General features: G+C 43.6%; 1 protein-coding gene across 1 annotated transcript; it reads left to right on the top strand.

Moving 5' to 3' along the window:
- Window positions 1–4,373: 4,373 nt before the first annotated feature.
- Nrip3 (nuclear receptor interacting protein 3) lies at window positions 4,374–24,746 on the top strand. The gene is made up of 7 exons (XM_005380249.2): window positions 4,374–4,636; window positions 17,909–18,070; window positions 18,557–18,639; window positions 20,525–20,664; window positions 21,293–21,345; window positions 21,461–21,555; window positions 21,839–24,746. The coding sequence occupies exons 1-7, from the start codon at window positions 4,463–4,465 to the stop codon at window positions 21,852–21,854; spliced, it is 723 nt and encodes a 240-aa protein (XP_005380306.1). The 5' UTR covers window positions 4,374–4,462; the 3' UTR covers window positions 21,855–24,746.
- Window positions 24,747–25,294: the final 548 nt, after the last annotated feature.

Genomic DNA, 25,294 nt, shown 5'->3' with positions numbered 1-25,294 from the left:
CTCCCGCTGCAGATACGAGGTCCTCCCACCCTTCTCTCCTCTCCTGCTGTCTGATTTGAGGTCAAAGTCTGTCTTCCTCTCCGAAAATGAAACCAAATCATTGCTAACAGGAATGGATCCAAAAGACTTAGTCAACTTTGGAAAACACCAGCTGGGCTGCCATCAGCCCTATTTTTTCTTTGAGGCCATGGTGATGCTTGGAATTCCCTCAAGAGACAGAAAAATCTCTTGTCTTTGCTTTAACCTGCCAAAGTTGATGTTTCTAGGGCTAGGTGCCAACTCATAGGCACTGTGTAGCCAGAGACCCTGGCACACATCTGGAACCTGCAGGGGAACAACTGTTTGAAAAATCTGTCTGCCCAAAGGTGAGGGTGTTGAAACCACCAGAGAGGGAAGAGGGCCAGTTCTCAGCTATAAGGATGTGGGTGGTGAACCGAGAGGGCTAACCTGGGTACTGCCAAGGGCAACATGCACGGTGGGAAGGGAAAAGGATAGAAGTTCCTCGGCAGTGCTGCCTCTGTCCCCTGCTCTCTTCTCTATTTTTCTGGCCTCTGCTCTCACCCTTTCTCCCACCTCAAAAGCCTCCATGTTAGCTGAAGAGGCACAGGAGGGCTGCTGAGAAGAGGCCGTGAGCCTGAAGCTGCCGACAGCTATCAGAGAGGAAGAGCTGCCTCCTGGCACATCAGCTCAGAAGCACCGGAGCTGAAGCAAGTGATAATGTCACTTGAGTCCTCAGATCCAGCTGTGCCTAAAACCCTGCACTTCATCATGAGATGGATAAAACAATTTGCATTTCTGCTTAGGAAGTTTCCAATTGCATTTCTGGCACTTACAAGAAGAACATGAAAACAACCGTCACAGAAACAGCCTTGGCTTGTCTGGTATTCTTTTCAGCTCTACATCCTCTACACAGTCAAGGTGGGCTGCAGGGAATTTTGGAACAGAGCCACCTGACACAGTAACCCCAGAACCTGGAGCGATCCGCAGCAGGAAGAGGGCTGGCCAGCCTCTGCCTCAGGAGGCCTCACCCCCAGGAAGGGAGAGATGCTTGGGTCTGACTTGTGGGCCTGGAGCTCTGCAGGGAGCACAGCCCAGGCCCATGCTAGGAGCACAGCTACCTGTGGGTTTTTTAAAGGCTGTCCCAAGTCATGGTGGTAGTGTCTTCTCCCAGGCCTGTGCTACAGACCATTGTAGTTCATGTATTATTTAATTAATGAATTCCCACAACAGCACTGAAATACTACTGGTGCCACTTTCTGGATGAGGAACTGAATGCTCCTAGTGTGAAGTTACATAGTAAGGGCAGAGTAGAAACTGAAACAGAACATATTGGACTCCAAGCCTGTGCTTTTCACCACTAACCTACACTTCCTGCAAGACAAATCAATGGGGTAGGGGAGTTTGGCTATCTGAAGAGTTAATACTATTCTTTCTATTGGTGGAGCCCTGAGGGTGTTTATAAAACGTAACTGACTATGCATAACTGAATGGAAACTGAGGCTCAGAGGGTGGACCTGCTCGGTCATTTGGGCAAACTGGGTACTCCAACCAGAGGTGATTCTCCTCATACTAAGCAACCAGTCTGTATTCTGCAGAAACTCAGACCACACTGACTTACACTTAGGGGCAGGGATGGTATCAGTTTGCCCAAGGAAGGGCTCTGACTGGTGAAGGGACCAATTAATATCGTGGCCGGGGCTGGGGATTTAGCTCAGTGGCAAAAGCGCCTGCCTGGCAAGCGCAAGGTCGTGAGTTCGGTTCCCGGTACCGAGAAAAAACCAAAAAAAAACAAAAACAAAACAAAAAAAAAAAAAGTTGTAAAAAAAAAAAAATATCGTGGCCACAAATCCTACTGCAAAACACAAATCCCAAAGAGCTCTGAATTCACAAAAAGATTCCCAGCTCCATTCAGGCCCCACTCATTTTTCAGCAACACCTGATATGGCCAAATTCCAGTTCAACCAGAGAGTCAGCTTCCTGGTGTTCCCAGGGGGATCTAGCTATGAAAAAAGCCGCTGTCTTCTGTTGGGACATACTCGGCAATAAAGGCTGCAGGACAGAGCTGGGCCACTTCAGGGATTCCAGCTCCTCCCCCTGAGCTTCTAGCTGCCTGGCTTCCTCCCGGAGGAAAGCAGCAGTTCCAGCCCAAGCCATTTGAGCCCTCACTGTCGGGCCTGTCCTGATGCTGTGCCAACCTCAGAGCCACCTGTCCTGGAGACCAGGCAAAGCTGTCTCTCACTCCTCCTTTAGCAACCTGCCCCTGCAGGAGCGATCGGGCAGGGACCCAGGCAAGGGGACAGAAGGAGCCAGGGTGGCCATGTCCTTCACTACTAGAAGTGAGCCAGGGGCAGGAAGGTGAGCAGCAATCCCACCCACCTCCTTTAGACCCTGCCCTCCATATTTGGGGGAGCACAGGGAGTAGAAGAGGAATCTGGCTCTGGGCTCTCGGGAAGCCGGGGAGCAGCTTTCTTGATTTGTTTCTCTATAAGCAGTCTGTGCTCTACAAACTTAGGGTGAGTGTTAAAGGCAGAAGCGGGTTCATGAGATCAAGCCCAGCCCTTCCAGGTTCCGGAAGTAGGATACAGGTTCTAAGGGCAGATCCAGGCTCCACTGCTTGATTTCTCCGGGCACAACACTAACTTTCTGTCATACCTGTACTAGTATTTACTGAGAGTCTTCTATACACTAAGAATTCAATGGTAGGCCAAAAGTGGGCTCAGACACCTTGGAGTTTACAGTCAATGGAAGAGATAAATATTAATCAAACAAACTGTACTGGACACACAGAGAGTGAAAAATCCAGGAGAGATAAGAGGGTGTGTGGTATAATTTAAGATCGGTGATAGCTCTCCTGGAGAAATGATAATGGAGCTGAGGTCTGGAAGACACATAGGTATTTGCTGAAGGGCGTTCTGTGCAGAGGCAAGCCACCTGGCAAGAGGGACATGGCTCCTCTGAGAAGGGTTGGGAAGGCCCATGATGCTCAAGTGCAGAGCAGAGGGGCAGCTGCAGGGAGACCACACAGGAATGTGGGTCTTTCCCTAAGAGCAGTAGGAGAGCTTCTGAGGTACTGTGGCACAGAGGTGAGCTGATGGCCTTTGCAGTTGGAGATTATTTGGGCATTACAGCCAACAATGGATAGGAAGGGAACCGGGGGACATGGAGGAGGCCAGTTAAGAGGTCTCTTACTTGCCTGTAATAAGGAGATAGTGATAATAGTATCTTATAAGCTGTTGCCAATATTCAAGGAGATAATGCATTTTATTTATTCCAGAACCTGGCTCATGTAAAAGTTCCACAAGTGCCCTGGTTGCTCTTACTGCTGGTTCTCTTCAGAATACAGACCTGCTCCCGTGAGACTCGGTGGAGAGTGTAGCTGTGGTGTTCCCAGGGTTGAAAAGTGGTTTGTAACGAGGCACAGAGTCAAGACCAGACTCCACAATGCCAGAACCCTTCAGTGTGTCTCAAAAGTATAACAGACTCACGAAGAAAAAGGGTTCTAACTGTTCCCACAAGGTGGCTGGAGACGCAGGTGAAAGACTCCCATCCCCGCGGCAAGCCCTAGCCTTTGCTGAGAAAAAACAGGCGCTTTCTGCGGGGCGAGCCTGGAGAGTAGGTGTAGGGCTCCAGGTCCTGTGCATTTCAGCGGAGTCGGGACCCTCTGCCCTCGCAGTCCCGGGCCGGTCTTCAGGTTTCCAGCCGGACCTGCCCCCCACCCCTGGCTCAGACGCGGGTGCTGGGCCCTGGGCAGAGGTGCCAGGAGGAGGAGGGTCCCGGAAGGCGGGCTCCAGCCCGCCCGCCCGGCTGCCCCCTCCCCAGTCACGTGGCCCTGTGGGTGGGGACCGACCTGAAGTTGCAGAAATCCCCACCTCCCGCAACTTTGGAGAGCGCGGTCCTCCCCTCCGTGCCGTGGGCGCGGGGGCTCCGGGAGGGTCGGTGGGGAGTGGGGGGCCGAATCTGCAAGCAGAGCAGCGGTGCGAGCGGCGGGACTCGGGCATGGCCCAGCTGTCGGTGATCCCCGGGTCAGCCACGGCGTGGACAGGTGAGCAGGGCCCCGCGCGGCAGCTAGGGTGGAAGGGACTACTGGAACATCGGCCCTGTGCCCATCTCAGTCCAGGGATGCGGGGCACGCACACGGGAGCGGCGGGGGGAGCTCTGAGTGAAGCGGCTGCGTAGACCCTTGGCCCTCGGAGTCAGTCCCTGCAGCGCTGGCCGTCACTAACTCGCTTTTGCCCCGGGCGCGTGGCACCGAGGTGGGCAGCGGACGCAGGGCCCCGCGGAGGAGCGCGTGGGCGGGGCGCTGTGCAGGCCCCGCCCCCGGCGCGCGCACTGGCTGCTCCCCGTGACGTCACGCTCGGCTACAAAAGGCGCGGCGCGGGGCGCTGGCGGAGCCGGAGGAGCTCGAGGCTGAGGGCGCAGGGAGCCGGGGGCGACTGGGGTCGCTCGGCCGCGCGCCTTAGCGATGTTTTACTCAGGGCTCCTGACCGAGGGTGGCCGCAAGGAGACCGACATGCGAGAGGCGGCGTCGCTGCGCCAGCAGCGCCGGATGAAGCAAGCGGTGCAGTTCATCCACAAGGACTCCGCCGACCTGCTGCCCCTGGACGGCCTCAAGAAGCTGGGCTCGTCCAAGGACACGGTGAGCCCCGCGGCCGCGCCCGCCTGGGGTCCCCGCCGCCCGGTCACCTCCGTGCCGAGCGGCCCCACCCGGCCCTTGCCGCTTTCACTGAGTCACCGGCCACTGGCAGATGCTCGGCAGGGAATCCCGCCCCCAGCACCCTCCCGCTGGGGTCGTTCCCTTCCTCCCCGCTGCCTTCTCCCTCCGGGGAGAAGGAGACCTTGCCCTGTCCTCTCGCCCTTAGTGTCCTTTCTCCCGCCGATGCCTAAAGCCAAATCCATTCTGTTCGCGGGGCACGAGCCTGGCAGCCAGTCCTGTGACCCTGATAGAGGTGACTGACTCATACTGGGGGGAGAGAACGGGTGGAAAGGAAAGCTTTGTGACAGTCACCGTGTCCAGATGACTTCTTAACTCCACTGATGCCCTTTGCAAATATCTGGTTTTTTGACCTTCCATTCTGAGTGGGGCGAAGGAAAAGGGGTCGAACGTGCAGGTTCCCCGAACCCTACACAACTCTTCATCATTCTCATCTCTGCTCCTTCTGTAGCCCTGCCCCCCAGGAATGGGTGGAGGGAGAAAGCCAGGCTGCTCCGTCTCACTGACCGCTAATGTGTGCGCGTAGTTGGAGCAGGGGCTGGTGCAGTCTTTCTTCTGACGGGGTCAGTTTTTCTTGGAATTAAGTAGAAGAAGCCCAGGACTGAAAGAACCTTGGATTCAAAGACCATGCTTCCCTCTGTCTGTAGAGGGAGGATAGATGGCCAAGGGCTGCCAGGGAACTACAGTTCCTGATTCTCATCCCTCAGTCATTGTAAGCGTTCTGGGCCATGTACAACCTTGTTGCTTTATCTGGACTGTTCTCCGTGTGCTTTGATGGTTTTCTTGAGCTCATACTCACTTTATTCATCTGGAGAATAATTTATGAAACGTTAATTAGATATATTTTACAAATGAAAGAAGTGCTGTCCATAATCTTTCCAGTATTTTCATATTTTGAGTTCTTGGAATGTTTCATTTTGGATATGCTTATTGGCCCTGGTTCACTCAAATTGCCATTTCTGCCCAGGATTGGCAGTGGAGGGCAGAGTTTCTGTGTCTACTTTTTTGTTTAACGGTTCTAATGATACATCAATACCAATGCCAGATTTTTCCTCCCTACGGTTACTCATGTGCAAGGGGAAATCTGTTCCAATTATCTTGCTCAGTTTTTTAAAGTTATATTTTCTGTACAAGCCATGGAATGGCATGATTTGATCACGCTGAGAGTGATGAGTGATTGGAATGTATTCCTCTTTCTTCCCTTTTTTACCTTTAAAGCAACCTAGATTCATTTGGCAAACCAGATCTGTCTTCTTTCCTTTAGACCAAAATAATTCTAGTTCCTAGAAGCGTTAGGAATCAGTAAAGAGAGAATTATTGGGAGAATTAAAATGTGGACTTTTTTGTGCTGGATTTAAGATATTGATATTTGGTTGTTCTGGATCATTAAGGACACACACACACACACACACACACACACACACACACACACACCCAAGGAACTATCTCAGCATCTTTCCTAGGCTTGCTTTACTACTTCATGCTATGTAAGAAAAATCCTATCTACTTTTCTGACTCCATTTTGTGCTAGTTGAGCCACCAGGATCTGACAGCACAAAACATACCATTAGGCTGAAAGGAGGAAGTATCCTCAAGAAGCAGGGGATGGCCATACATAGGACATACAGCAATTGACTATGAAGCCCTGAACCATGGTTCACACTTTCTGTACCCATTATCCTGGAGTTGATTTCCCTCTGTCACTGTTCTCACTTTAATGTGCAAGTGAATGCAGGTCACAGAAACCCAGGCAGGGGTAGGAGAGTTGCAAGTGCTGGGGTGAGACAACATATTTTAAGCTCTCTTGGAACTGATTTTGCTGCCTCGGTACAATCTTTCAAGTAACTTTAGAAGTACATTTTTATCACTCTGTTTTAGAAGTATATCTGATAGAAGAGACCAGCATTGACTCTATTTTCTCTTTCTAGAAGTTAAACTTGGAGGGTGTTAGGATTTAATTGAATACTTTGTATTTGAAGTAGTTTACAAGACAGTCTCAATAGAAGGGGGACAGAAAAGGGGAGGGCAGGAGGAGAGAAGACAAATTAGCTTTCATGGCTTTGCAGTGTGAGCATTGTGAAGATAGTGGGCTGTTTTTCCTCCTCCTAGTAAATGTATTTGAATTGTGCTGCTGGCTTTTCTGAATTATCTACCTCATACCATCTGTTTCTATAATGTTCACCCTTCAATATCAGCTTGCCAGCCCTTTTTGGCTTGGCAGAGGACACCAGAGGTAATTCAAGATGGTCGTGATCCCTTGGCCCCAGGAAAGTCCCTTCACCTAATCCTTAGGTGTGTGGAGTTGGCTGCTACAAAGTCTGCTGTGGAAATTAATCGTTTGTTATGTCTGGCTCTCTCATCCTTTCATTTGTATTGTTCCTCTTGTATTAGATTAAGAACTAAAGCCAGAGAGCTGAGTAAGTAAATTTTTTTAATTTTGTTTTTGTTTGTTTGTTTGAGACAAGGTCTCACTATGTAGTCCAGGCTGGCCTCGAACTCAAGATGGCCCTCCTTCCCCAACCTCTCAGATGCTAGGATTACAGGCATGTACCACTATACCCAGCCATTTTTTAATAAAATCTTGATGACGTTTGAGAAAAACATCTTCATTCTTGGCATTTTGTGTATTCTAATTTCTCTTGTTTCAGCTACTAGATTCATAGAAGCTTTTCTCATTTATGCTAAAGACTTGTAATTTTTTTTTTAAAAAAATGCTATCTCTTATATGTGACCTAGTTACCGACCTGTGTCCATTAGGCCATGTCTTTGTCTGGCAGTAGAGAGTTTTTCTTTCCTATGATTGATTCTGCATATAGCCAAATTGACTAGTATTAGGAATAGAGGCTTAAAAAAGGATGGTAACAGATAGTAAGGCAAATTGACCATGAAGTAGCTGATCTTTAATACCTGGTCCAAAGCAGTCTAGGATGATGTCTTATGGCACAAGCCTTGGGCCCAGAACTTTGAAGCCTTAGAAGGGAAGCATCAAGATTTCCTGAATTGCCATTGCATTCCTAATTGTAGCATACATTATCTGAAGACTTTCTGTGTTCAGGAGGTAGTTTAGATTCTAGGAATACATAGATAAACATAGAAAAGTTTCTTTGACAGGGAGTTTATAAGTTAGGGAGAAAGATTAGTTAACTTATTATTGACCACCTGCTACATGTCAAGCAATAATTTGAGTACTAGAGATAAAATGGTGAACCAAAACTGAGTTCCTGCCCTCATGAAACTTGTATTCTTATGGGAAGAAGAGGCAAAATAAAATTAAGTAAATATATCAGGTAAATAAACTGGGTGTGGTGATACATGCCTGTAGTCCCGGAACTTGGGAGGCTGAGGCAGGAGGATTGCCATGAATTCAAAGCCAGCCTGGACTGCATAATGAGACCCTGTCTCAAAAAACAAAGCAAAACAAAACAAATATGCATATATGTGTGAAAACTGGTATATATGGGGGGCTGGTTTCATATATAAAACCAGTGAAAGATTTTGAGCAGAGGACTGAAATGATGTGACCTACTTTATAAAAAATTACTTAGGCAACTCTGTGGGTTAGATCACAGAAGGGCTAGAAGCAGGGAGACTGATTCAGATTCAGAGATTATTCGACAGTAATCCAGGTGAGAAATCATGATACCTCAGAGCAATGAAGGCAACAAGGAAAGGTCAAATTCTGAATATATTTTGAAGGTCAAGCTGACAAACTTAGTTGATAGATTGAATGAAGACTCTGAAAGAAAGAGTAGGTAAGGATTACCTCAGGGTTTTTGATCTAGCAGGTAGAAGAAGCAGAGTTGTCATATATTGAAATGGGTAACACCACTGGGGGAACAGGCTGGGGACAGGGAATGAGAATGAGGAGTCTGATTTTTGAACAAGTTAAATTAGCCTGTGGGTGTTGGAAGATAAATACCATCACCAGGCAGCCCGTGCTCTTTGACAAAAATGTTAGTAAGGGTGCAGCAGTTCACTGAGTGTCGTTACTCTGGCCTGATATGATGATTCGGATGGAGACCAACAGCTTCACCACTCCCTGTGAGCAGCGGGCCATGAAATGGAATGGAGAGAACGCTACAGACCACAGTGGGCTCTGTAGAACCTCAGAGTAAGAATTTTACCAGTTATCTGCTCTAGTTCCTCACTCATTTGTGAATCCTTTTTAACAGAATTGTAGTCTGCATTTAGCTGAGAAACCTCCATTTCAGACTAATCCACAGAGCAGATAACAATCAGGAATAAGGCTGATTTTGCAGATAACAATCAGGAATAAGGCTGATTTCTTTGAAATGACCTGTCTGTTGGATCATGGAACAAAGGCAAAGAAACAGAACACAGAAGACCTGGGGCACTGTGACAGCCTGCCTTACGTAGACTCCCATATGTTTTCAAACCACTGCGAACCCAAGGACAATCTGTTTGCACAGGGTAGAATGGGTCACATGTTGGGTATTCAGCTGTAAGAAAGAGAAGGCAAAGATAGCAGTGCCCTTTTAGATTTCCAAGGTCAGAGATAGGTAGGTAGTAGGTAGGTAGGTAGGTCATAGATAGATAGATAGATAGATAGATAGATAGATAGATAGATAGATAGTAAATAGATAAATTATGCTTGAATCAGGAGACTGTGTTTGTGTATAGATGATAAATGAGAACTAAAATGAAATAGGATTTCAGACCCTCTTAGGGGAAAAAAGTGGATGAATATACAGCTTCAATTTTTGGCTATGCATGAGAATTTAAAATACGTATATATACATATATGTATAACATTTGAGTGTTTATATCTGGCATGGTGTTAAATGCTTTTATATGGATCGTTTCATATAAATGAATCTTGACAAAAGCACTAATTTGAACTCAGTTCTGTCTGACTTCAAAGCAAATGCTCTTAAATACTACTCTAAGTCAGGGTTTAGAAAAACTTTTTCTGTAAGGACCAGATGGCAAATATTTTCAGTTTCATAGGCCTATTCATTTTAACTATTTATCTGTGCTCGTGTAGTGCAAAAACAGATATAGACATTTAAAAAATGGGGTTGATTGTAATAAAACCTTTTTTTCAGTGGTGGGACTTGAACTCAGGGTATTATGCATGCTAGGCAAGTACTCTACTACTAAGCTACAGTCCTATCCCATCCCTCTTTTTGAGATGAGGTCTCGCTTAGTTGCCCAAGCTAGGCTTGAACTTGTGGTCCTCCTGCCTCAGCATCCGAAGTAGCTGGGATTACAGGTGTGCTATAAAACTTTGTTTCTAAAATACAGGTAACAGCCTGGATTTGACAAGTGGGATATATCTGCTGACCTTTGTTCTATGTATCTTTAGTTATGGTTGTATTGCTAACTAGAGATCTTCGATTTTTCCCTGGGAAGTGAATGCTACGAAGAAAACAGATCTCTGTCGTTTCCTCTATTTTCCAATCTAGCCTGTTTTGTGGACTACAGAAATATCTTTATTTCTGTCTGGGTTCAGTGTGGCAAAGGGATTGAGAAAGTGGGGTTAGAAGTTCTTGCTCAAGTTGTGATTCTGTGGCACCCTGCAGTGTAATCTGTTTCCTTTTACCTCACTTTTTTCCCTACTCGACAGCCTGACTGAAGATATGTTTAAGTGGCATGGGTGGCAGGTTGAGGAACATCAGCTATTTTCACCAAAAATACAGCACTCCCCATAGTGCCCTATTCCTTCAGAAGCTCTTGACAGGGATGGTGGCAGCACATTTGAACTTTCCTGGCTAGGGTTTAGATGCTTCTTGCAACTGTGTTTCAGAAACAATAGAGAACCGTGGGATGAGTTAGTAGCTGGCTTGTTGAGCTTTAGCATAAAACAGAATCCATGTGAGGAAGTGACTTGAGAATTATGTCCTAAAGGCCCCTGGAGCACCTACAGCATCCATCTAGGTAATTAGTACTGTGTGTCTTTTTTTAAAAAAATTTTTTTGTGGTACTGGGGATTGAACCTGGAGCTTTTGCACTGAGGTACATCTCCAGCCCTTTTTTAATTTTTTTTATTTTGAGACACAGTCTAATAAATATGTGACATACTAATATGTGACATTGCCCAGCCTGGGCTCAAACTTAGTCCTCCTACATCAGCCTCCCAGAGTGCTGGGATTATAGGTATAGATTATCACACCTGATTTTTACTGTGTACCCAAAGAACAAGGACAGCCATTGGAAAACCAATATTTCAGTAAACATAGATGGAAGCCACTTAAGCACTTAATTTATAAAGCAATGATCAAAGATTCAGAATATCAGTAATATGAACTGTTTAATCTACAAAGTAAAAAAACAAAAAGAGAAATAATATACAACAGTTGAAGGGACTATGAAAGAAAACTAGATAATCAAGAAAGAGTTTTTGAAGAAATAAGGGATCAAGATTTGTTTGTGCAGTGTTGTGTTGAAAGCTGGGAATATAGCTGAGATCAAGACAGTCAAGGTCCCTGCTATTATGGAATTAACATTCTAGAAAAGAAAACAAAATAATTCTAGAGTTATAATTATTTATGGAAGAAATAGTGGTATATGTTAACAAAAGAGGTAAGGTACCTACTTTAAATAGTGTGGTCAGAGAAGTTGTCTCTGAGCAGAGAAGGTGTCTCTAGAGCTGAAACCTGGAAGATACGTGTCAGCTAACTATCTTAAGCACTAGGGGGAAACATTTCAGGTGGAGAGCACAGCAGGTGCAAAGGAATTGGAATGGGGAAAGGTTGTTGAGTGAAGATGTGAGTGTGGTTGAAGCTGAATGAATGAAGTAGAGAACAGTATATCTATAGAAGCTGGAGACAGTAGCAGTGGCCCCATGGTACAGAGCCTTGTAGACCATAATAAGAAGTTAGAATTTTGTTTGAAGAACAATAGAAAGCCATTGAAGAGTTTTGAGTAAGGGAGTATAAGATCTGGCCTGTATTTTTAAAAACTTACTCTGGTTGTGCAGAGAATGGATTGGAGAAAGGTATAAGAAAAGACAGAAGACAAAAGGGGAAGCTGTGGCAGCACAGATAAAAATGATAGTGGCTTGGTTAGGTTGGAGGTAGTGAGGATGGAGAGAAGTAGATTGATCCCAAATATATTTTAAAGAAGGCAGCAACAGTCTTGGGATGGAAGCTTAGAAAAATAAAAGAATCAGAATAAGTGAGTCTTTGTCATCTACTAAGTTAGCAGAAAGGAAGTAACCCAGAATGTTAAAATTGAACAACAGTTGGAGCCCAGATATCTTTTAATACTCATAAAGAAAGCAAGGCTTAGAGAAAAGTAATGCTTGGAGAGATTAGTGATTTGCTCAGGGTAATATATGTGACAAGTGGTAATTTGCCGAGAAGAGAAAGCCTTCGTGGAAGAATAATTAAGCAGATGAGACCAGAAAGGAGGATGAGTGGTAGTTAGTGCAAGACCTCAAATGCTAAATTGAGGATTTTTGTTGGATACGCTGGCAAGAGAACCACTGTAGAGGAAGGGGCTGTTAAATGTCTCAGGATCACAGATGCTTAGATTTAGCAGTAACAAGAAATGAAGAGGAGCATAGGAGGTGTTAAGGAGGCTGAATTTCACTCCCCAATATAGGCATGAGGGAGAAAGTGCCAATTTTATGGGAATGATCAGTAGGACAAGTTAAGTTGAAGTGCTGTGGACTGTCTCAGTAGAGAAGTTAAAAAAAGACAGTTGGGTCTGTAGGTTTAAAACTCAAGAGTAAGATCTAAACTTGAGATAGAGTCACCATCATGAAGGTAGTAATTTGTGCAATGAAAGTGGATACATTGCCCTGGGAAAATGTGTAGAGTGAGAAAAGGGGAAAGAATAGGACAGTGAGGAACACCGACTTTTTAGAAAATAAACAGAGGAACGTGGTATGGTGGCATTGTCTGTGGCTTTAGGAGTTAGTGGAAGAGAGATTGAGAAAGAATGGGCTTTGAATTTATGACACTGTTGTTTCTGATGACATATGAAAGAAATCTAAATTTCTGTGAGTAATTAAACCATTAAATTGTGGTATATTTATACAACAGATTCAGATATCTATAAAGTATATACTACTTTATAAAATGCAGAAAGTAGGCCAAATGTGAGAAATAGGTGGTAGGCTAGTTATCGGGTAACGTGGCATTTTAGGCACCTAAATGACATTGTGTGGGCATGGTGGTGTACACACAGGGGCATGCACGCATATGCAGTTCAGTTTTTGGATGATCTAGCAGACACTGTCAGTTGCCCAAATATCACCCATTCTCTGCCCTTTTCTATCTGTCTGATTTCTCTTTATAGTATTAGGAAGGCTAAATTATATCCCAGGGTCTCTTGCAGTGGGGAATGGCCATATGAATTCTGACCAAAAAGATATAGGCAAAAATACTGCCGAGGGAACTTCAGAGAAAGCTCTTGCTTTACCGATAAAAGGGACGGTGTCAGTAATGTACTGTAGTTCCTTCCTCTTTTCTCATTTCTTGAATGTGGATGTACTTTCTTCAGCTGGGGAACCCATCTTATGACCATGAGGGTATCGCAAGGGAATTGCAGAGGCGGTAGCCCTGAAGTTGTTAATGTGCTGTATTAAGGTGAACAGTGCCTACATCCAGACTTCTTGTTATGTAAAAAAATAAACCTCCATTCAAACCACTACAACCTGACTTTCCTTGGGGCCGAACTGTCACCTGTTTTATGGGATGTATATTTTTATTTGTATTTAAAAATACATGTGTATAACTTAAAACTTAAATTTAAAGCTATTGCTTGTGTTGAGGGTCACGATATTTCTAAGTAAATGTGATACTGCTACTTCTTGATTTTTTGATTTACAAGTATCTATTGATTTTGCTAAAAAGGAAAAAAATTCATTCTTTTGCACCTTCCTATCACATCCCTTCTCCTATTATATTAATATTCTTCTAAATAATTATTTTGGGTCAAATCTGTATTTATTGCTTATTTATTTTATGTTCAGATTATTTATAGCTAAGGCAAATGTACAATGATCATATTTTCTCATATAAATATTTGTTTTTCTCAAAATTAATTTCCTTGGGTTATTTTTACTTAATTTTTTTGGCCTTTTTGAGACAAGGTTTTATGCAGTTCAGGCTGGCCTCGAACTCACAACGATCTTCCTGCCTCAGCCTCCTGAGTGCTGGGATTATAGGTGTTCACCAACACATCTGTCCACTTAATTTTAAATTTTAAATTTAAATCTCCTCTGAGAACCTTAAAAATATAGGTAATGTAGTACATCCATTTTTGTGGGTTTTTCTGGAGACATCTTTTATTTTGTTTTGAACTGGCCACTCAGAAGGACTGATAGACAACCTATATCCTGGACTTTTCCTTCAATACCATTCTCAGAATTTCTTCTGTTTCTCTTTTCTATTGGATCCTTTATTTCTTAGAGCCCATACTTTTCTGTTTGTTGGTTTGTTTCCCTCACTTTTGTGGAGCAGCTTTCAGCAGCTTCTTGAGAATGCACAGGAAATAACTTCTTAAAATCTTGATTATAGTTTAGGTGTAGAGATTATGTGCTGTCGGATTTTTTTAAAGATATTTTTCCATTGTCTTTTAGCATCCATTGTTTCTGTTGAGTAGTCCTATAACATTCTGGTTCCTAATCCTCTATATTTGGATTGTCCTTTTCTTTTTGGAATCTTTTTCATTTGTGTTTTCCACAGTGATGTGAAACCTCGGTGTGGATCTTTTCTCCTTCGTTATGGTAGGCTCCATGTGGGCCCTTTCAGTCTTTAAACTCATGTCCTTCAGTTCTTTCTATGGAACTCCACAGTCCGAGCTGCTCCAGAAATCTGAAAGCCCACCAAAATATCAACTAGTCAGCCTTTTGATTTACTCTTAGAAACAGAATAAACTTTTGGCATGTTTCCCAGTTGTCTGAGTCAAATAGTCTTATGCAGGCTGTAAATTAATCTGTATCCAACCCTGGTCCCAGATTCTGACTGTAGAAGTTCCAATAACACTAAGCCTTCAGCCCTTCTGGGGTGTTAGTTTGAGTGGGAAAACTGCTTTTATAGCCATTCTGTCTAATATGTATATATATATATTATATGTCACCCAGGGTGACAGTAGTACTTTTGTCTTTAACATGTGGCCTGTGAGAAGAGGTTACCATAGGAGTCAACACCAGTCCAACTAGCCAGAAGGGGAAAAGAATATGGAGGGGTATGCTGAGGAGTTTTATGAGCCAGTCCTGGAAATGGTACCTGCCACTTCTCAGATCCTATCCCCTAGGAACTCAGCCACATGGTCATGCCTAACTGCAAAAAAGAAAATATAATCTAGGTATCTGCTCAGTAGGAAGACAAGGACTTTAACGGGCAGCTGACAGTCTCTGTCACTTCAGCAATCTGTGAAGTAAAATGATGTGAAGCACTAAGCTTTCTCTAGAATAAGTCAGTTACTGCTTTTCTTTCTGTTGTTCAGATTCCAGAATGTTGTCAACATCTAATATATTTTTTTCTTGTTTCTTTAACTGTTATTTTTGTTTTTATGGGCTTGGGCTTTTCTTATTCCTTTACTATCATTTTGGTGAAATTTTGGTGGGAGCAAAGGTAAATGTGCAGTATATTGTCACTTATAACTTGTGCGCATAATGAAATGGGCAGAGAAAAACATTTCTGAGGTTCATGTGGGCTTTTTGGTTGTGAATTTTCTTTTTTTTTTTTTTTGGTACCGGGAATTGAACTCGGGACCTTGAGCTTGCCAGGCAGGCGCTTGTGCCCCTGAGCTATATCCCCGATACTTGGCTGTGAATTTTCTGTCCCTGAATACTTTCTGGAAATATGAAAGTTAAGAGAGTGAATGAAAACAATTATAAGTATGGACATAGAAAAAATGCCTTTCATATATTAAATAAAAATAGAATATTTAGAAGTATGATTGTATGATCTGACATTTGAATATATTTATAAAGTTGTTCTTTGGAAGGATATACTTCTAAATTTAATGCTCATTATTTGTAAGGATTGGGACTGAGAAGGGGAATTTTCATGTTCAGTGTTATATACTCCAGTGACATTTGAATAGTTTACATTTAGCGTGTGTTTGTGCTAAACGCATATTAATTCTGGTCACCAAAGAAAGGCGCACATAAAGAAAAGTCAATCCAGGCCAATGTACTAAAGAATTTAAGTAAAACTAAGGCTGAAGAATGTCTCCTGAATTTGGGAATTGGGACAGTATTATTGGTATTGTGGGATCAGAAGTGATCTCAGTGAAAAATGCAAAATATCAGGAATTGGACATAGTTTATGGTTTGTTTGTTTTTTAAAAGAGACTATTTCAGTGATTAGAGGAGCATGGGAATTGAGGAGGCAGGATCTGAAGTCTTGTGGGTGAATTTTCTCCCCAATAGCTGGGGGAGGAAAGATCCAGGAGAAAGGGAGAAATACAGAAGGAGGATTACTTCAAGGAGAATTTTAGAACTTTCCTCATTAGTCCATTGATGATTAACTCCTTTGAAAGGTTAAGAATAACTAGGTAGGGGCTGGGGATTTAGCTCAGCGGCAAAAGCACCTGCCTGGCAAGTGCAAGGTCGTGAGTTCGGTTCCCGGTACCGGAGAAAAACCAAAAAAAAAAAAAAAAAAAGAATAACTAGGTAAATTTTTGTTCACCAAGACCAATGTCGTGGAGCCGCAAGCTTCAGGTCAGAGGCTGTGGATTAGATTGCCTTCAAAGCCACTTCCAATCTTTGCTTCTACGCATCCAGTTTATCTGAGTTGATCTTGCTAAGCATGAACTCGACAGAAACAAATATCCTGTTTCAAAATCTTCCATATGGCTTGATCCGGGAACACAGGCTTATTAGTAAGAGAGATTAGAAAGGAAAAAAATTTTTTTCTTTTGAGGAGCAAAGCATTCTCACAGTACTGCATCCCAAAATCTGACTGAGTTAGCACTTCCTATAATCCCTCATCAAGCTAAGTTCTCATTTTCTTTATAAGTGTCTCTCCCTCCCCTTTCCCAAAGAATTTAATTTAGAACTCTTTTTTGGCCAGGAATCAGTATTCTGGGAATCTGTTTCTTCAACTCATCAGTGTTAAAATGAGTCATAGCTCTGATTCTACCCTTCTTTAGAAATCTGTAACAGATAATGAAGACCACCAGTGCTGCCACTTTCCCCAGAAACATTCTAAGCCCTGGGCTTCTAAGAGGGACTCCCTTCCTCCTAGAATCAGAGAAGGAATATAGTAAACTTGAGGTTAACCTCTATCTTTGGGGGATTTTAAATGTTATTGTAAAGTTGGCATAGGATGGTTGTATATAGAAATTTCTCAGGTGAAATGACTAAGGTATCAAAAGATACCTTAACCTTCAGGAGACTACTTTGAGTAGGAATAGTGGAGCATGAATATATGCATATTCATGAATATGTGCATATTCATATTCGTGAATATGTGCATAAGAAACTCTCCTAAGTTCCATCAAAGAGCAGACTTGAACTCACACTCCTTTTTCTGCTTCATAATATTAAGTATCCTGGCTATATAATCTCCTGATTCTTGTGGAGTGTCTGTCCCTGTATCCTCCAATTTTGGCCCCCTAAAAGGTACAGCAAGAGAGTGTCAGTGAAGATGATTCCTGTGGCTTCTGCCAAGTTACAAAGTGCGTTTGTTGAGAGGCTTGCTCAGCAGGTAGGAATCTTCCCACCCCATCCACACTGTGGGTGGTTGAGCTCACAGAAGAGCTGAGCCACCAGGACATCTACAGACTAGGTGTAAAAGACGAGACTGTAAAGGACTGAGGCTTGTCATAAAAGTAAGCAGAGCTTCTGACTACTGGTACTAGGTACGTTTCTGTAACTTCTGGGAAGGAACTGCCCTTTCTACAGATTTACAGTCATCGGGAAAGATGCAGATACTACTTACTTCAGACTAAGCCCACTTTTCCTCTGAAATTCCCTTATAAGGAGAGGGAAGGCAGTAGGCAACATCACCAGGATCTGCTAGTTCTAGTTCTGCCGAGCTAACCCTATCCACATTTCCCCAATGTTGTACCTTGCTCTTTCATTCATTCATGATGGCCAATTGCAAATTGGTTTGTAGAACCTGGCAGATAATACCAACGAAAGAAGAATAAACAAGAAAAGGTAGTGTTCAATTACATGAGGCTCCTTCATTATTTCTGTGGTACTTAGAGGGCCGTGGGAGAAGAGGGGCGTGGCCTGTCACTAAGAAACCTTTCTGTTTTCTGTTCCTCAAGCAACCTCATAACATCCTGCAGAGGCGCCTCATGGAAACCAACCTGTCCAAGCTGCGAAGCAGTCGTGTTCCTTGGGCCTCCAAGACCAACAAACTCAATCAGGCCAAGTCTGAAGGACTAAAGAAGTCTGAGGATGATGACATGATTCTGGTTTCTTGCCAGGTAATGTTCAGAGAATAGCTTTTCCAGGGTTTTCTGGAAAGTAGATTTTGGGCCCCTTTATGATTTGAATAATAGGCTCTCTCCTCCAAACTGTATAGCTTGTGAGTCTAAAGGAATTCATAAATGAGTTTTAAAGGGGGCACTTCATGCAACCCTAGAAGTGTGTACAGTATTTGTATGCATGTTCATCTTTATGGGAAAAAGGACCAAGGCTTTTCTCAGATTTATAAAGGGGAATGTGATTTTTTAAAAAAGATGAAGAGCTGCTTGATATATAGAATGAAGCAGCTAAAGTCCTTTGGGATATTTTGTTAGCCTTGTATTCTGCAGTAAAAAGAGCCAGTCAGTGGCAGATTTAGCAGTGGACACTACCAACCCATAATGAGAGGATACTCTCCAGCCCTTTTTGACATCTGCTTGCTTTCTGCATCTCGCTTCCGTTTTACTTTTCTGCTTCCCGCTGAACAGTATGCTTCATCCCCACAGTGTGCTGGAAAGGATGTGAAAGCCTTGGTTGACACAGGCTGTCAATACAATCTCATATCCTCGGCCTGTGTGGACAGATTGGGGTAAGTTGCCACTTGTGCTGTGTGGAAGTCAGGTGTGAGTGCACTCTTTGCTTGAATCTCTTTTGGAGCTAAAGATGGTGAGGGTCTCCACAGAAGCAAAAGGAGAAATATGCAACGCTCAGATCTAAGCTGGAATCAGAGTCATTAGCAGACAAAAGAGTGGTGGGCTGTCAGGCAGCTGGGAGAAATCAGTAAGCTGCAAAGCGCTGGGCTTTCTCTTAACTCCTCGTAGGTTTTGAGTAGAGATCTCTGGACTCTGGAATGAAAGAGTGTGAGACTCCTGGTCCCATGTGTGCCCTGTCCTAGCCCACTAGACAGCAAATTAGAATGAACTGCTCATTGCTTTGCCCCAAGTGAGTGAAAGTAGATATGGTTGGCCTTAGTTTTCTCAGGTTACTTCTGGAGGATACACTGCCTGTCCCCAAGAAGCATTAGTCAGAACTGAGAAAAGGCAGCTCTTGCTGTTCTCAGCAGGCAGTTAACTGGGGGTGTTTTAGTGCCTTTCCTCTATGAAGAGCAGGTAACTCAGATCTTCCTGCTGCCTGTGCTGGGGGTGGAGTGTGAGGCAGACATCTGGGATAGTGAGTGTCTTTAGTTCTTTGGCAGCTAGAGTTGGGTTTTCCCTCTTTTAATTGGGAAGCCATTCTGTATCTTATCCCCTTTTCATTCTGCCTCTCCTTTTATTTTTTTCTGTCTTTCTATTCTTTCTTGCAAAGAATCAGATGGGCTCTGAGGTCTAGCCAGGGATCAATATGATCAAGCCATATTATTTTTCATTATTTCCAGTTGCTAGTACAATAAATCACTCCCCTGGCCCAAGTCTCTGTAGTGCAATAATCACCAAGACAGACATAATGGCCATTCTGAGGTACAGTTGAGATATCCATATTCTTATAGGGCTTACACAGTGCTTCATTTATGTATAATCAGTGTCCGTGCCACATGATGTATTCCTTCTCATGTCCTCCACCTGTACCCGTCACCACCCCTGTGACTCTTTGAAGTTGGTTCTAGGGTTTTGCGCATTGCTCTTTAGGGTAGGGGTGGGGGAGTCCAGGACTCAAGTGCTCTTGTGGGAAGAATCCTGAGCTCTTTTATGTGGTTAAGGGATGAGGTATGGCACAACATGATGGTTCCAGAAAGCCTAATAATGTCCTGTGCATAATTAGGCAGCAGACTGCCATGATTCCAGGGAATTAATCATCATCTGTAAAACTGCAATTATTTTCTTTTGGATGGGCTGCAATGCCAAAAGAGAGGAAATGGAAGAAAGAAGAAGTATTGGCACAGAAGGTCCATAATTAAGTATTTATCCACCAACCCATAATAGCCTGAGTGCTAACTATTGCACTCAGCTTATATAACTATGTGAAATCTGGTTGCTATTGCTTTCTTTTCTCCCCTGTACAGAAAAGTCAAATTAATAAAAGACTTTCTCCAGCATTTTCCTTGCTGATACCAATACAAGTGCAAATACATTCTTACCTCCACTATGCTGATGAGCACAGACTGAAATATAAAGGAGAAGGAGATAAGTACACATTGAAACAAAGCACTTCCTAAAATTAGAATTAACTGAACTGTCTCACACACAGGTGAGGATGCTAGGATGCAGGAGAGGACAGAACTCCCAATGTATCACCTCCCCTCCTTCATTAGTGCAGGTAGTGACAAACACTGTTTGAAAATACAAAATGAATGTTTAGGTTTTTTAACTATCCCCCTGGCATGTTTAGGACAGAGTACTGAAACACGTATAGGCAGCCTAGCTGTTTTTGGTGTATTAGTCCCAAGAAATCTCTAGAGAATTCCAGCTGTGGGTCAGAAGGCAGCATTGCCAGATGTATGAGAAACTTCTGCCAAGGTATCTTTCTCTGTGATGCAGACTCAAGGAGCATGTTAAATCTCACAAGCATGAAGGCGAAAAGCTTTCTCTGCCCCGGCATCTCAAAGTAGTGGGGCAGATTGAACATCTAGTGATCACCATGGGCTCCTTCCGCCTGGACTGCCCAGCAGCTGTGGTTGGTGAGTAAAATCAAAGACTGGACCTAAGAACTCTAATGTAAACCCTGAGGAGATCTCATGGCTGTACATAATGACTGCTTCAAAATACCAAATTCCCATTTTCCTGTGCTGTAGAAGTTGTCCCAATTTAGCTCTGCAAAGTATGAGATGGGCCCTCAGCTACATTCGAGACATACTGAGAATCAATCAGAAAATGGAATGTGGAAGTCTGATTTAAAAACTCATGGGACAAGAAAACAGGCACTTTTGTGTGCAGGTAAAAATGTCCCCTGAGAGTTTTCCATGAACTAGTTGGTAGCAGAGGACAGTGTATTCATATGCCTTTCATGATTCCCTTGATAATTTCTGACACATCTCCTACACTTCTTATATATTCTGTACTATGTTAGGTTCCTGGTTTTTGACTGAAACACATCTCTGCTTTTCAGTGAAAAAGCTGTTTGAATCTTGGTTCCATCACTTTTAACTATATGATGTGAGAAAATTATTTAATAACAAATGTCAACTGATTTTTATTGGCTGGGTGGGTTGCTGGGTGGTGGGTAGATGGATGGAATGAACTAATGGTGATCAGACTGACTTCTAACCCAGCAAGGAAATAGCTAAATCTTAACCTTGTTTTTATTAGAGGACAATGAGAAAAACTTGTCTCTTGGTCTCCAGACTCTCCGATCCCTGAAGGTAGGATTGGCTGCACTCTCCCTTTAATACTCCTTTTCTGACACAGAGATCCTCCCACGTGGGGAACCCATGATGGGGTCATTGACAGCGAACAGTAATTCTCCTTTGTTTTCAGTGTATCATAAACTTGGATAAGCACCGCCTGATCATGGGGAAGGCCGACAAAGAAGAGATCCCTTTTGTGGAGACCATTTCTTTGAATGAAGACAAGTGAGTGCCCCAATTGGCCAGGTGACATCAATCCACTTGACATGAGTTGGGGGGTGGTTCTCAGAGAGTATGTGGGTTTTATCCTGTCTTTGGCTTTCGGTCATACTGCCAATCTACCACTGCCCACCCTCAGAGTTCACCATTCCATCTCAGAATGAGCGGTAGTATAGCCACACAGAGTGGTGGGGAAAACAAGCAGCTTTCAAACCAATGTTTGACTTGCCTATAGCCTAAGTGCTTTGAATTTGGTCTCATTTCTTCGGATGTTTCTTTCTCATTGCAGCACTTCAGAAGCATAACTGCAGCCTGCAGGACGTCTGCATGTGTGCACACACCAGGTTAACAGATTGAGAAAACTGGGTTTGAACCAAATGCAGAAGCAACTTGCTGTGGACCAAGCCCATCCTTCCAATAGATGCTCCAGGGGATCCCCCCTCCTAGACCCGTCTAGGCTATAGTTTGTGCTTAGAGATCTTGTCTGGTTACAGCCATTGTTTTTTACTCCTTTGATCACTTAATTTAATAGACCCTTTTTGACACTGCCAGGTCTCACTTGTGGCCTACTTCTCTGCTTCTTTCAAGAGTTTGCTTTTATTAGTCAAGTACAGGGGCTGCCAGGTTCTATTCCTTCATAGATACACCTGCTTCTTTTCCTATATCTAATATATAATAAATAGGAACCTGATTTTTACCTCCTTTCAGCTGTTTCAAAGAGGTGTAGGTAATCTGTGTCTTGGAATTAGAATCTCTGATATTAGTTCATTGATTTCTCAGGTATGAAATGACCTGAAAGAGTCCAGTGAGGTCACCTAGTCCAAACACTACACAAAGGTCCAGAGAGGCAAGTGAATTGTATAAACTCATATATTAAGTCAGTGACAGGAAGGACCTAAAACTCAGACCTGCTTTCCGGCCAAGGCTCTGTCCTGCCTCATTTGTTTTCAAGCCTTAACAGGAGGGCAGAGGGATGAGAGTGTGTGAAAAGGGCAGAGTAGGGGAAGGGTGTGTTTTGCAGACAGATGCCAGGAGGATCTAGTAGCTTTCCTTCCTGTGTGCCAAGCACCCAACCCAAACTGTTACATTTGGGGCCTTCTTTTGGCACCAAAAGTGGAGGGTACAAAGATGAACTGAGGTAGTCTTCCACTGTGAAATTCTTGGAGAGGAGGAAGGAGAAGAGACCACAGACAGATGAATATTAATCTCTGACACGTCATTGATGCCTTTAGTAAATGTAGGCATCGTTGTGAGACATTGATTACCCCCAAGATCCAGCCAGTATTTCCACCCAGCCTATGATATATCTGTTGGAGACTCAGGTATCTGGAAATAGGGTCGAGAAAGGAAATGGAAAACCTAGAGCAGGGTTAGAATGGAAGGGAGAAGACTGTATAGAGTCAGTTGGTGGTGAGGCCTACCTGGGGAAAGCTTTCTGGGATGGAGGCAGGGAATGAAACATCCAGGCAGGGACCTGAGGCTTGGGAACCTCCTCAGCTTTGTAGTATTAAGAACAACCTTTTATAACTGCCCAGTATTGCCTGACCCTCTCAAAGGGTTGGGTAAGTCACGGGGAGTTTCTGAAGCATTTTTGTTGTTGTTTCTTTGGGTGTTAGTTTAAGCACACTAATACCTGTAATAGAATCTCCCCTTCAGTTCAGTTATAGAAGTGTTTGCACGAGTCAGAAAAATGCCAGCTATATTCCTTAAAGATACTCCCAGGTCTATACTTGGTTGATAGCAATAGTTTTCAGGGTATTTCCTGGATCTCACTTTCCACCTTGCCACGTACCACCAACTACCTTGTCTACTGTTCAGTTACTGCGCTTACCAAAAATTCCTTAAACCCTGAATTTGGCCTCACAGATGCTCCTAGACTAGGAACTTGGTGACCCGCATTTGAACAACCTGTCAGTCAGTTGTCACTGGGTCATCCCACAGGCTCCTTTCTTTTCAGCCTCAACAAAAGAAGCGAAATAAAAAACTAAACAAGGCCATCCATAATAGGGGAGGCTGCACTGAAGCTCAGCAGGGGTGACTGTGAGGCCACCAGCCTTCAGGCTGTCTCCAGCTACACCTCATTTGCTTACCCCAGAGGCCTTGCTCCTTTCTACCAAGGCCTCTACACTCCCCTGCCTGTCATGGGCACACTTTGGCCTGCTTCTTATCCTAGGATGGAGCTAAAATTCTTCACCCCTTCCTTCTCTATTTGAACGTTCTACCCCAAGCCTTGCCTCTTGGTCCCAAGTAGGACATATTGCAGGCTCCTTTTGGTTTATCCTTGTTTGATTCCCTGTGGATCAAGCGAGACCAGGAACTCCCAGGTTCTGGCAAGATGCACCTGAATCTGGGCCTTTTCATGCAGGATTTTATGGCATCATAGCGATGATCAGATGACCATTACGGAGCCTCCTGGTCTCTGAAAATCAGCTAGTGATTTTCGAGTTTGAGAGTAGAAACAGCTAAGATGAAGTGGGTTTAGGATATCATAATCTCAATACATTCAAATTACTTGGAATTCTCTAACCAAATTATTATGTTTTAAACCCTAGTTTTGATAAAGCACTTTAAAAATGTCTAAAGATAATTACAGGGAGTCTTGAGATTCATTAACCTTCTTCAAATGTTGCCAAATTGACTACTTTGATAGCCTTTGTCTCCCTGATGTTCTACTTTTTGGGGCTGGCAAGGCAGAAAAGTGAGGTCAGTTCTTCCCAGTCTTAGAAAATTCTCATGCCTCGGAAGGTGTGGGAGAAATAACGTGTATCCAGGTCACTATTTTCAGGAATGGTACCACCAAGAAGTACCACACCTATCTAATTCCTTATCAGATGCCCACCTTAAGTACTGGAAGTTTGAAAAATATTTTTATTGTTTGGTATTTCTACGCCTGATTCATTTGAGGAACGAATATTTTCTGACTTTTCTATTTCCTTGCCCTGCACTGATCCCACCTGGTATGATTTTCTATTTCTTAGCTCAGAGTGTCCATCATATAGATTATCTGGTACATCAGCTGCCCGCACTGTTGTGTAATAGAAATATCTTTCCAGGCTGGGGACATGAAGGAGATGAACTGATTCTTCCTCCCTTCTGTTGCCAGGCCTCTCTGCAATGGCACTTTTTCCACTCAGTGTTTCTGGCTGTGTTGGGTTATTTGTGAGACGATGTAACAATAAAGTGAAATCTCCCCTCTGTGTGCTTGTCTGACAGTGTCTGTGTCAGGGCCCAACCCGGAAGGTGGGGGAGCCCCGGCCCAGCCCAGTTGCATCTTGTTTCTGTCTTAGGGTCTTCTGAACACAAGGCTTTGTGGTTTTTAGTTCCTTCGTTGCTACTAGTCCTTTAGCTCCCTCTTAAGGCAAATTAGTGAACCTCACTAAGCTTGGGTTTGTAGTCTATAAAACAGAATACAAGCAATAGTACTCAACTCAGGGAAATAAACCATATAAAGTGACTAACATGGTTGTCACGCAAAGTTTTATGAGAACAGTCTCACAGTGGGTCAGTCACCAGGATGGGAGAGAGCATTTCTAGGAAAGGAAATATTTAATTCAAACAGGAAAGGTTTGGGGCGAAAAAGGGTTGAATTAACTTTATTATATAGTTAAACCCATATTCCAAATGGCATTCCAAGTAAATGCATTTTACAGATGATGAAAACTTACTTTTAAGTATTGATATTTTTAATACAGTACTTAAACTGTGGCTGAACAGTCAACCAGCAACATGCTTTACCTCTGAACAA

Source organism: Chinchilla lanigera, unplaced genomic scaffold, assembly GCF_000276665.1.
Source record: "Chinchilla lanigera isolate Chin_1 unplaced genomic scaffold, ChiLan1.0 scaffold00013, whole genome shotgun sequence".
NCBI lineage: Eukaryota > Metazoa > Chordata > Mammalia > Rodentia > Chinchillidae > Chinchilla > Chinchilla lanigera.
Note: the sequence above shows the minus strand (reverse complement) of the source record. Positions and strands in the feature narration are given on the sequence as shown.

Excerpts from the sequence above, each read along its gene's own strand:
- Nrip3 (XM_005380249.2), top strand. The coding sequence starts at position 4,463 with ATGTTTTACTCAGGGCTCCTGACCGAGGGTGGCCGCAAGGAGACCGAC. Across the intron at positions 4,637-17,908 it reads TGGGCTCGTCCAAGGACACG|CAACCTCATAACATCCTGCA; the intron begins GTGAGCCCCGCG and ends CTGTTCCTCAAG. Across the intron at positions 20,665-21,292 it reads CTGCCCAGCAGCTGTGGTTG|AGGACAATGAGAAAAACTTG; the intron begins GTGAGTAAAATC and ends TGTTTTTATTAG.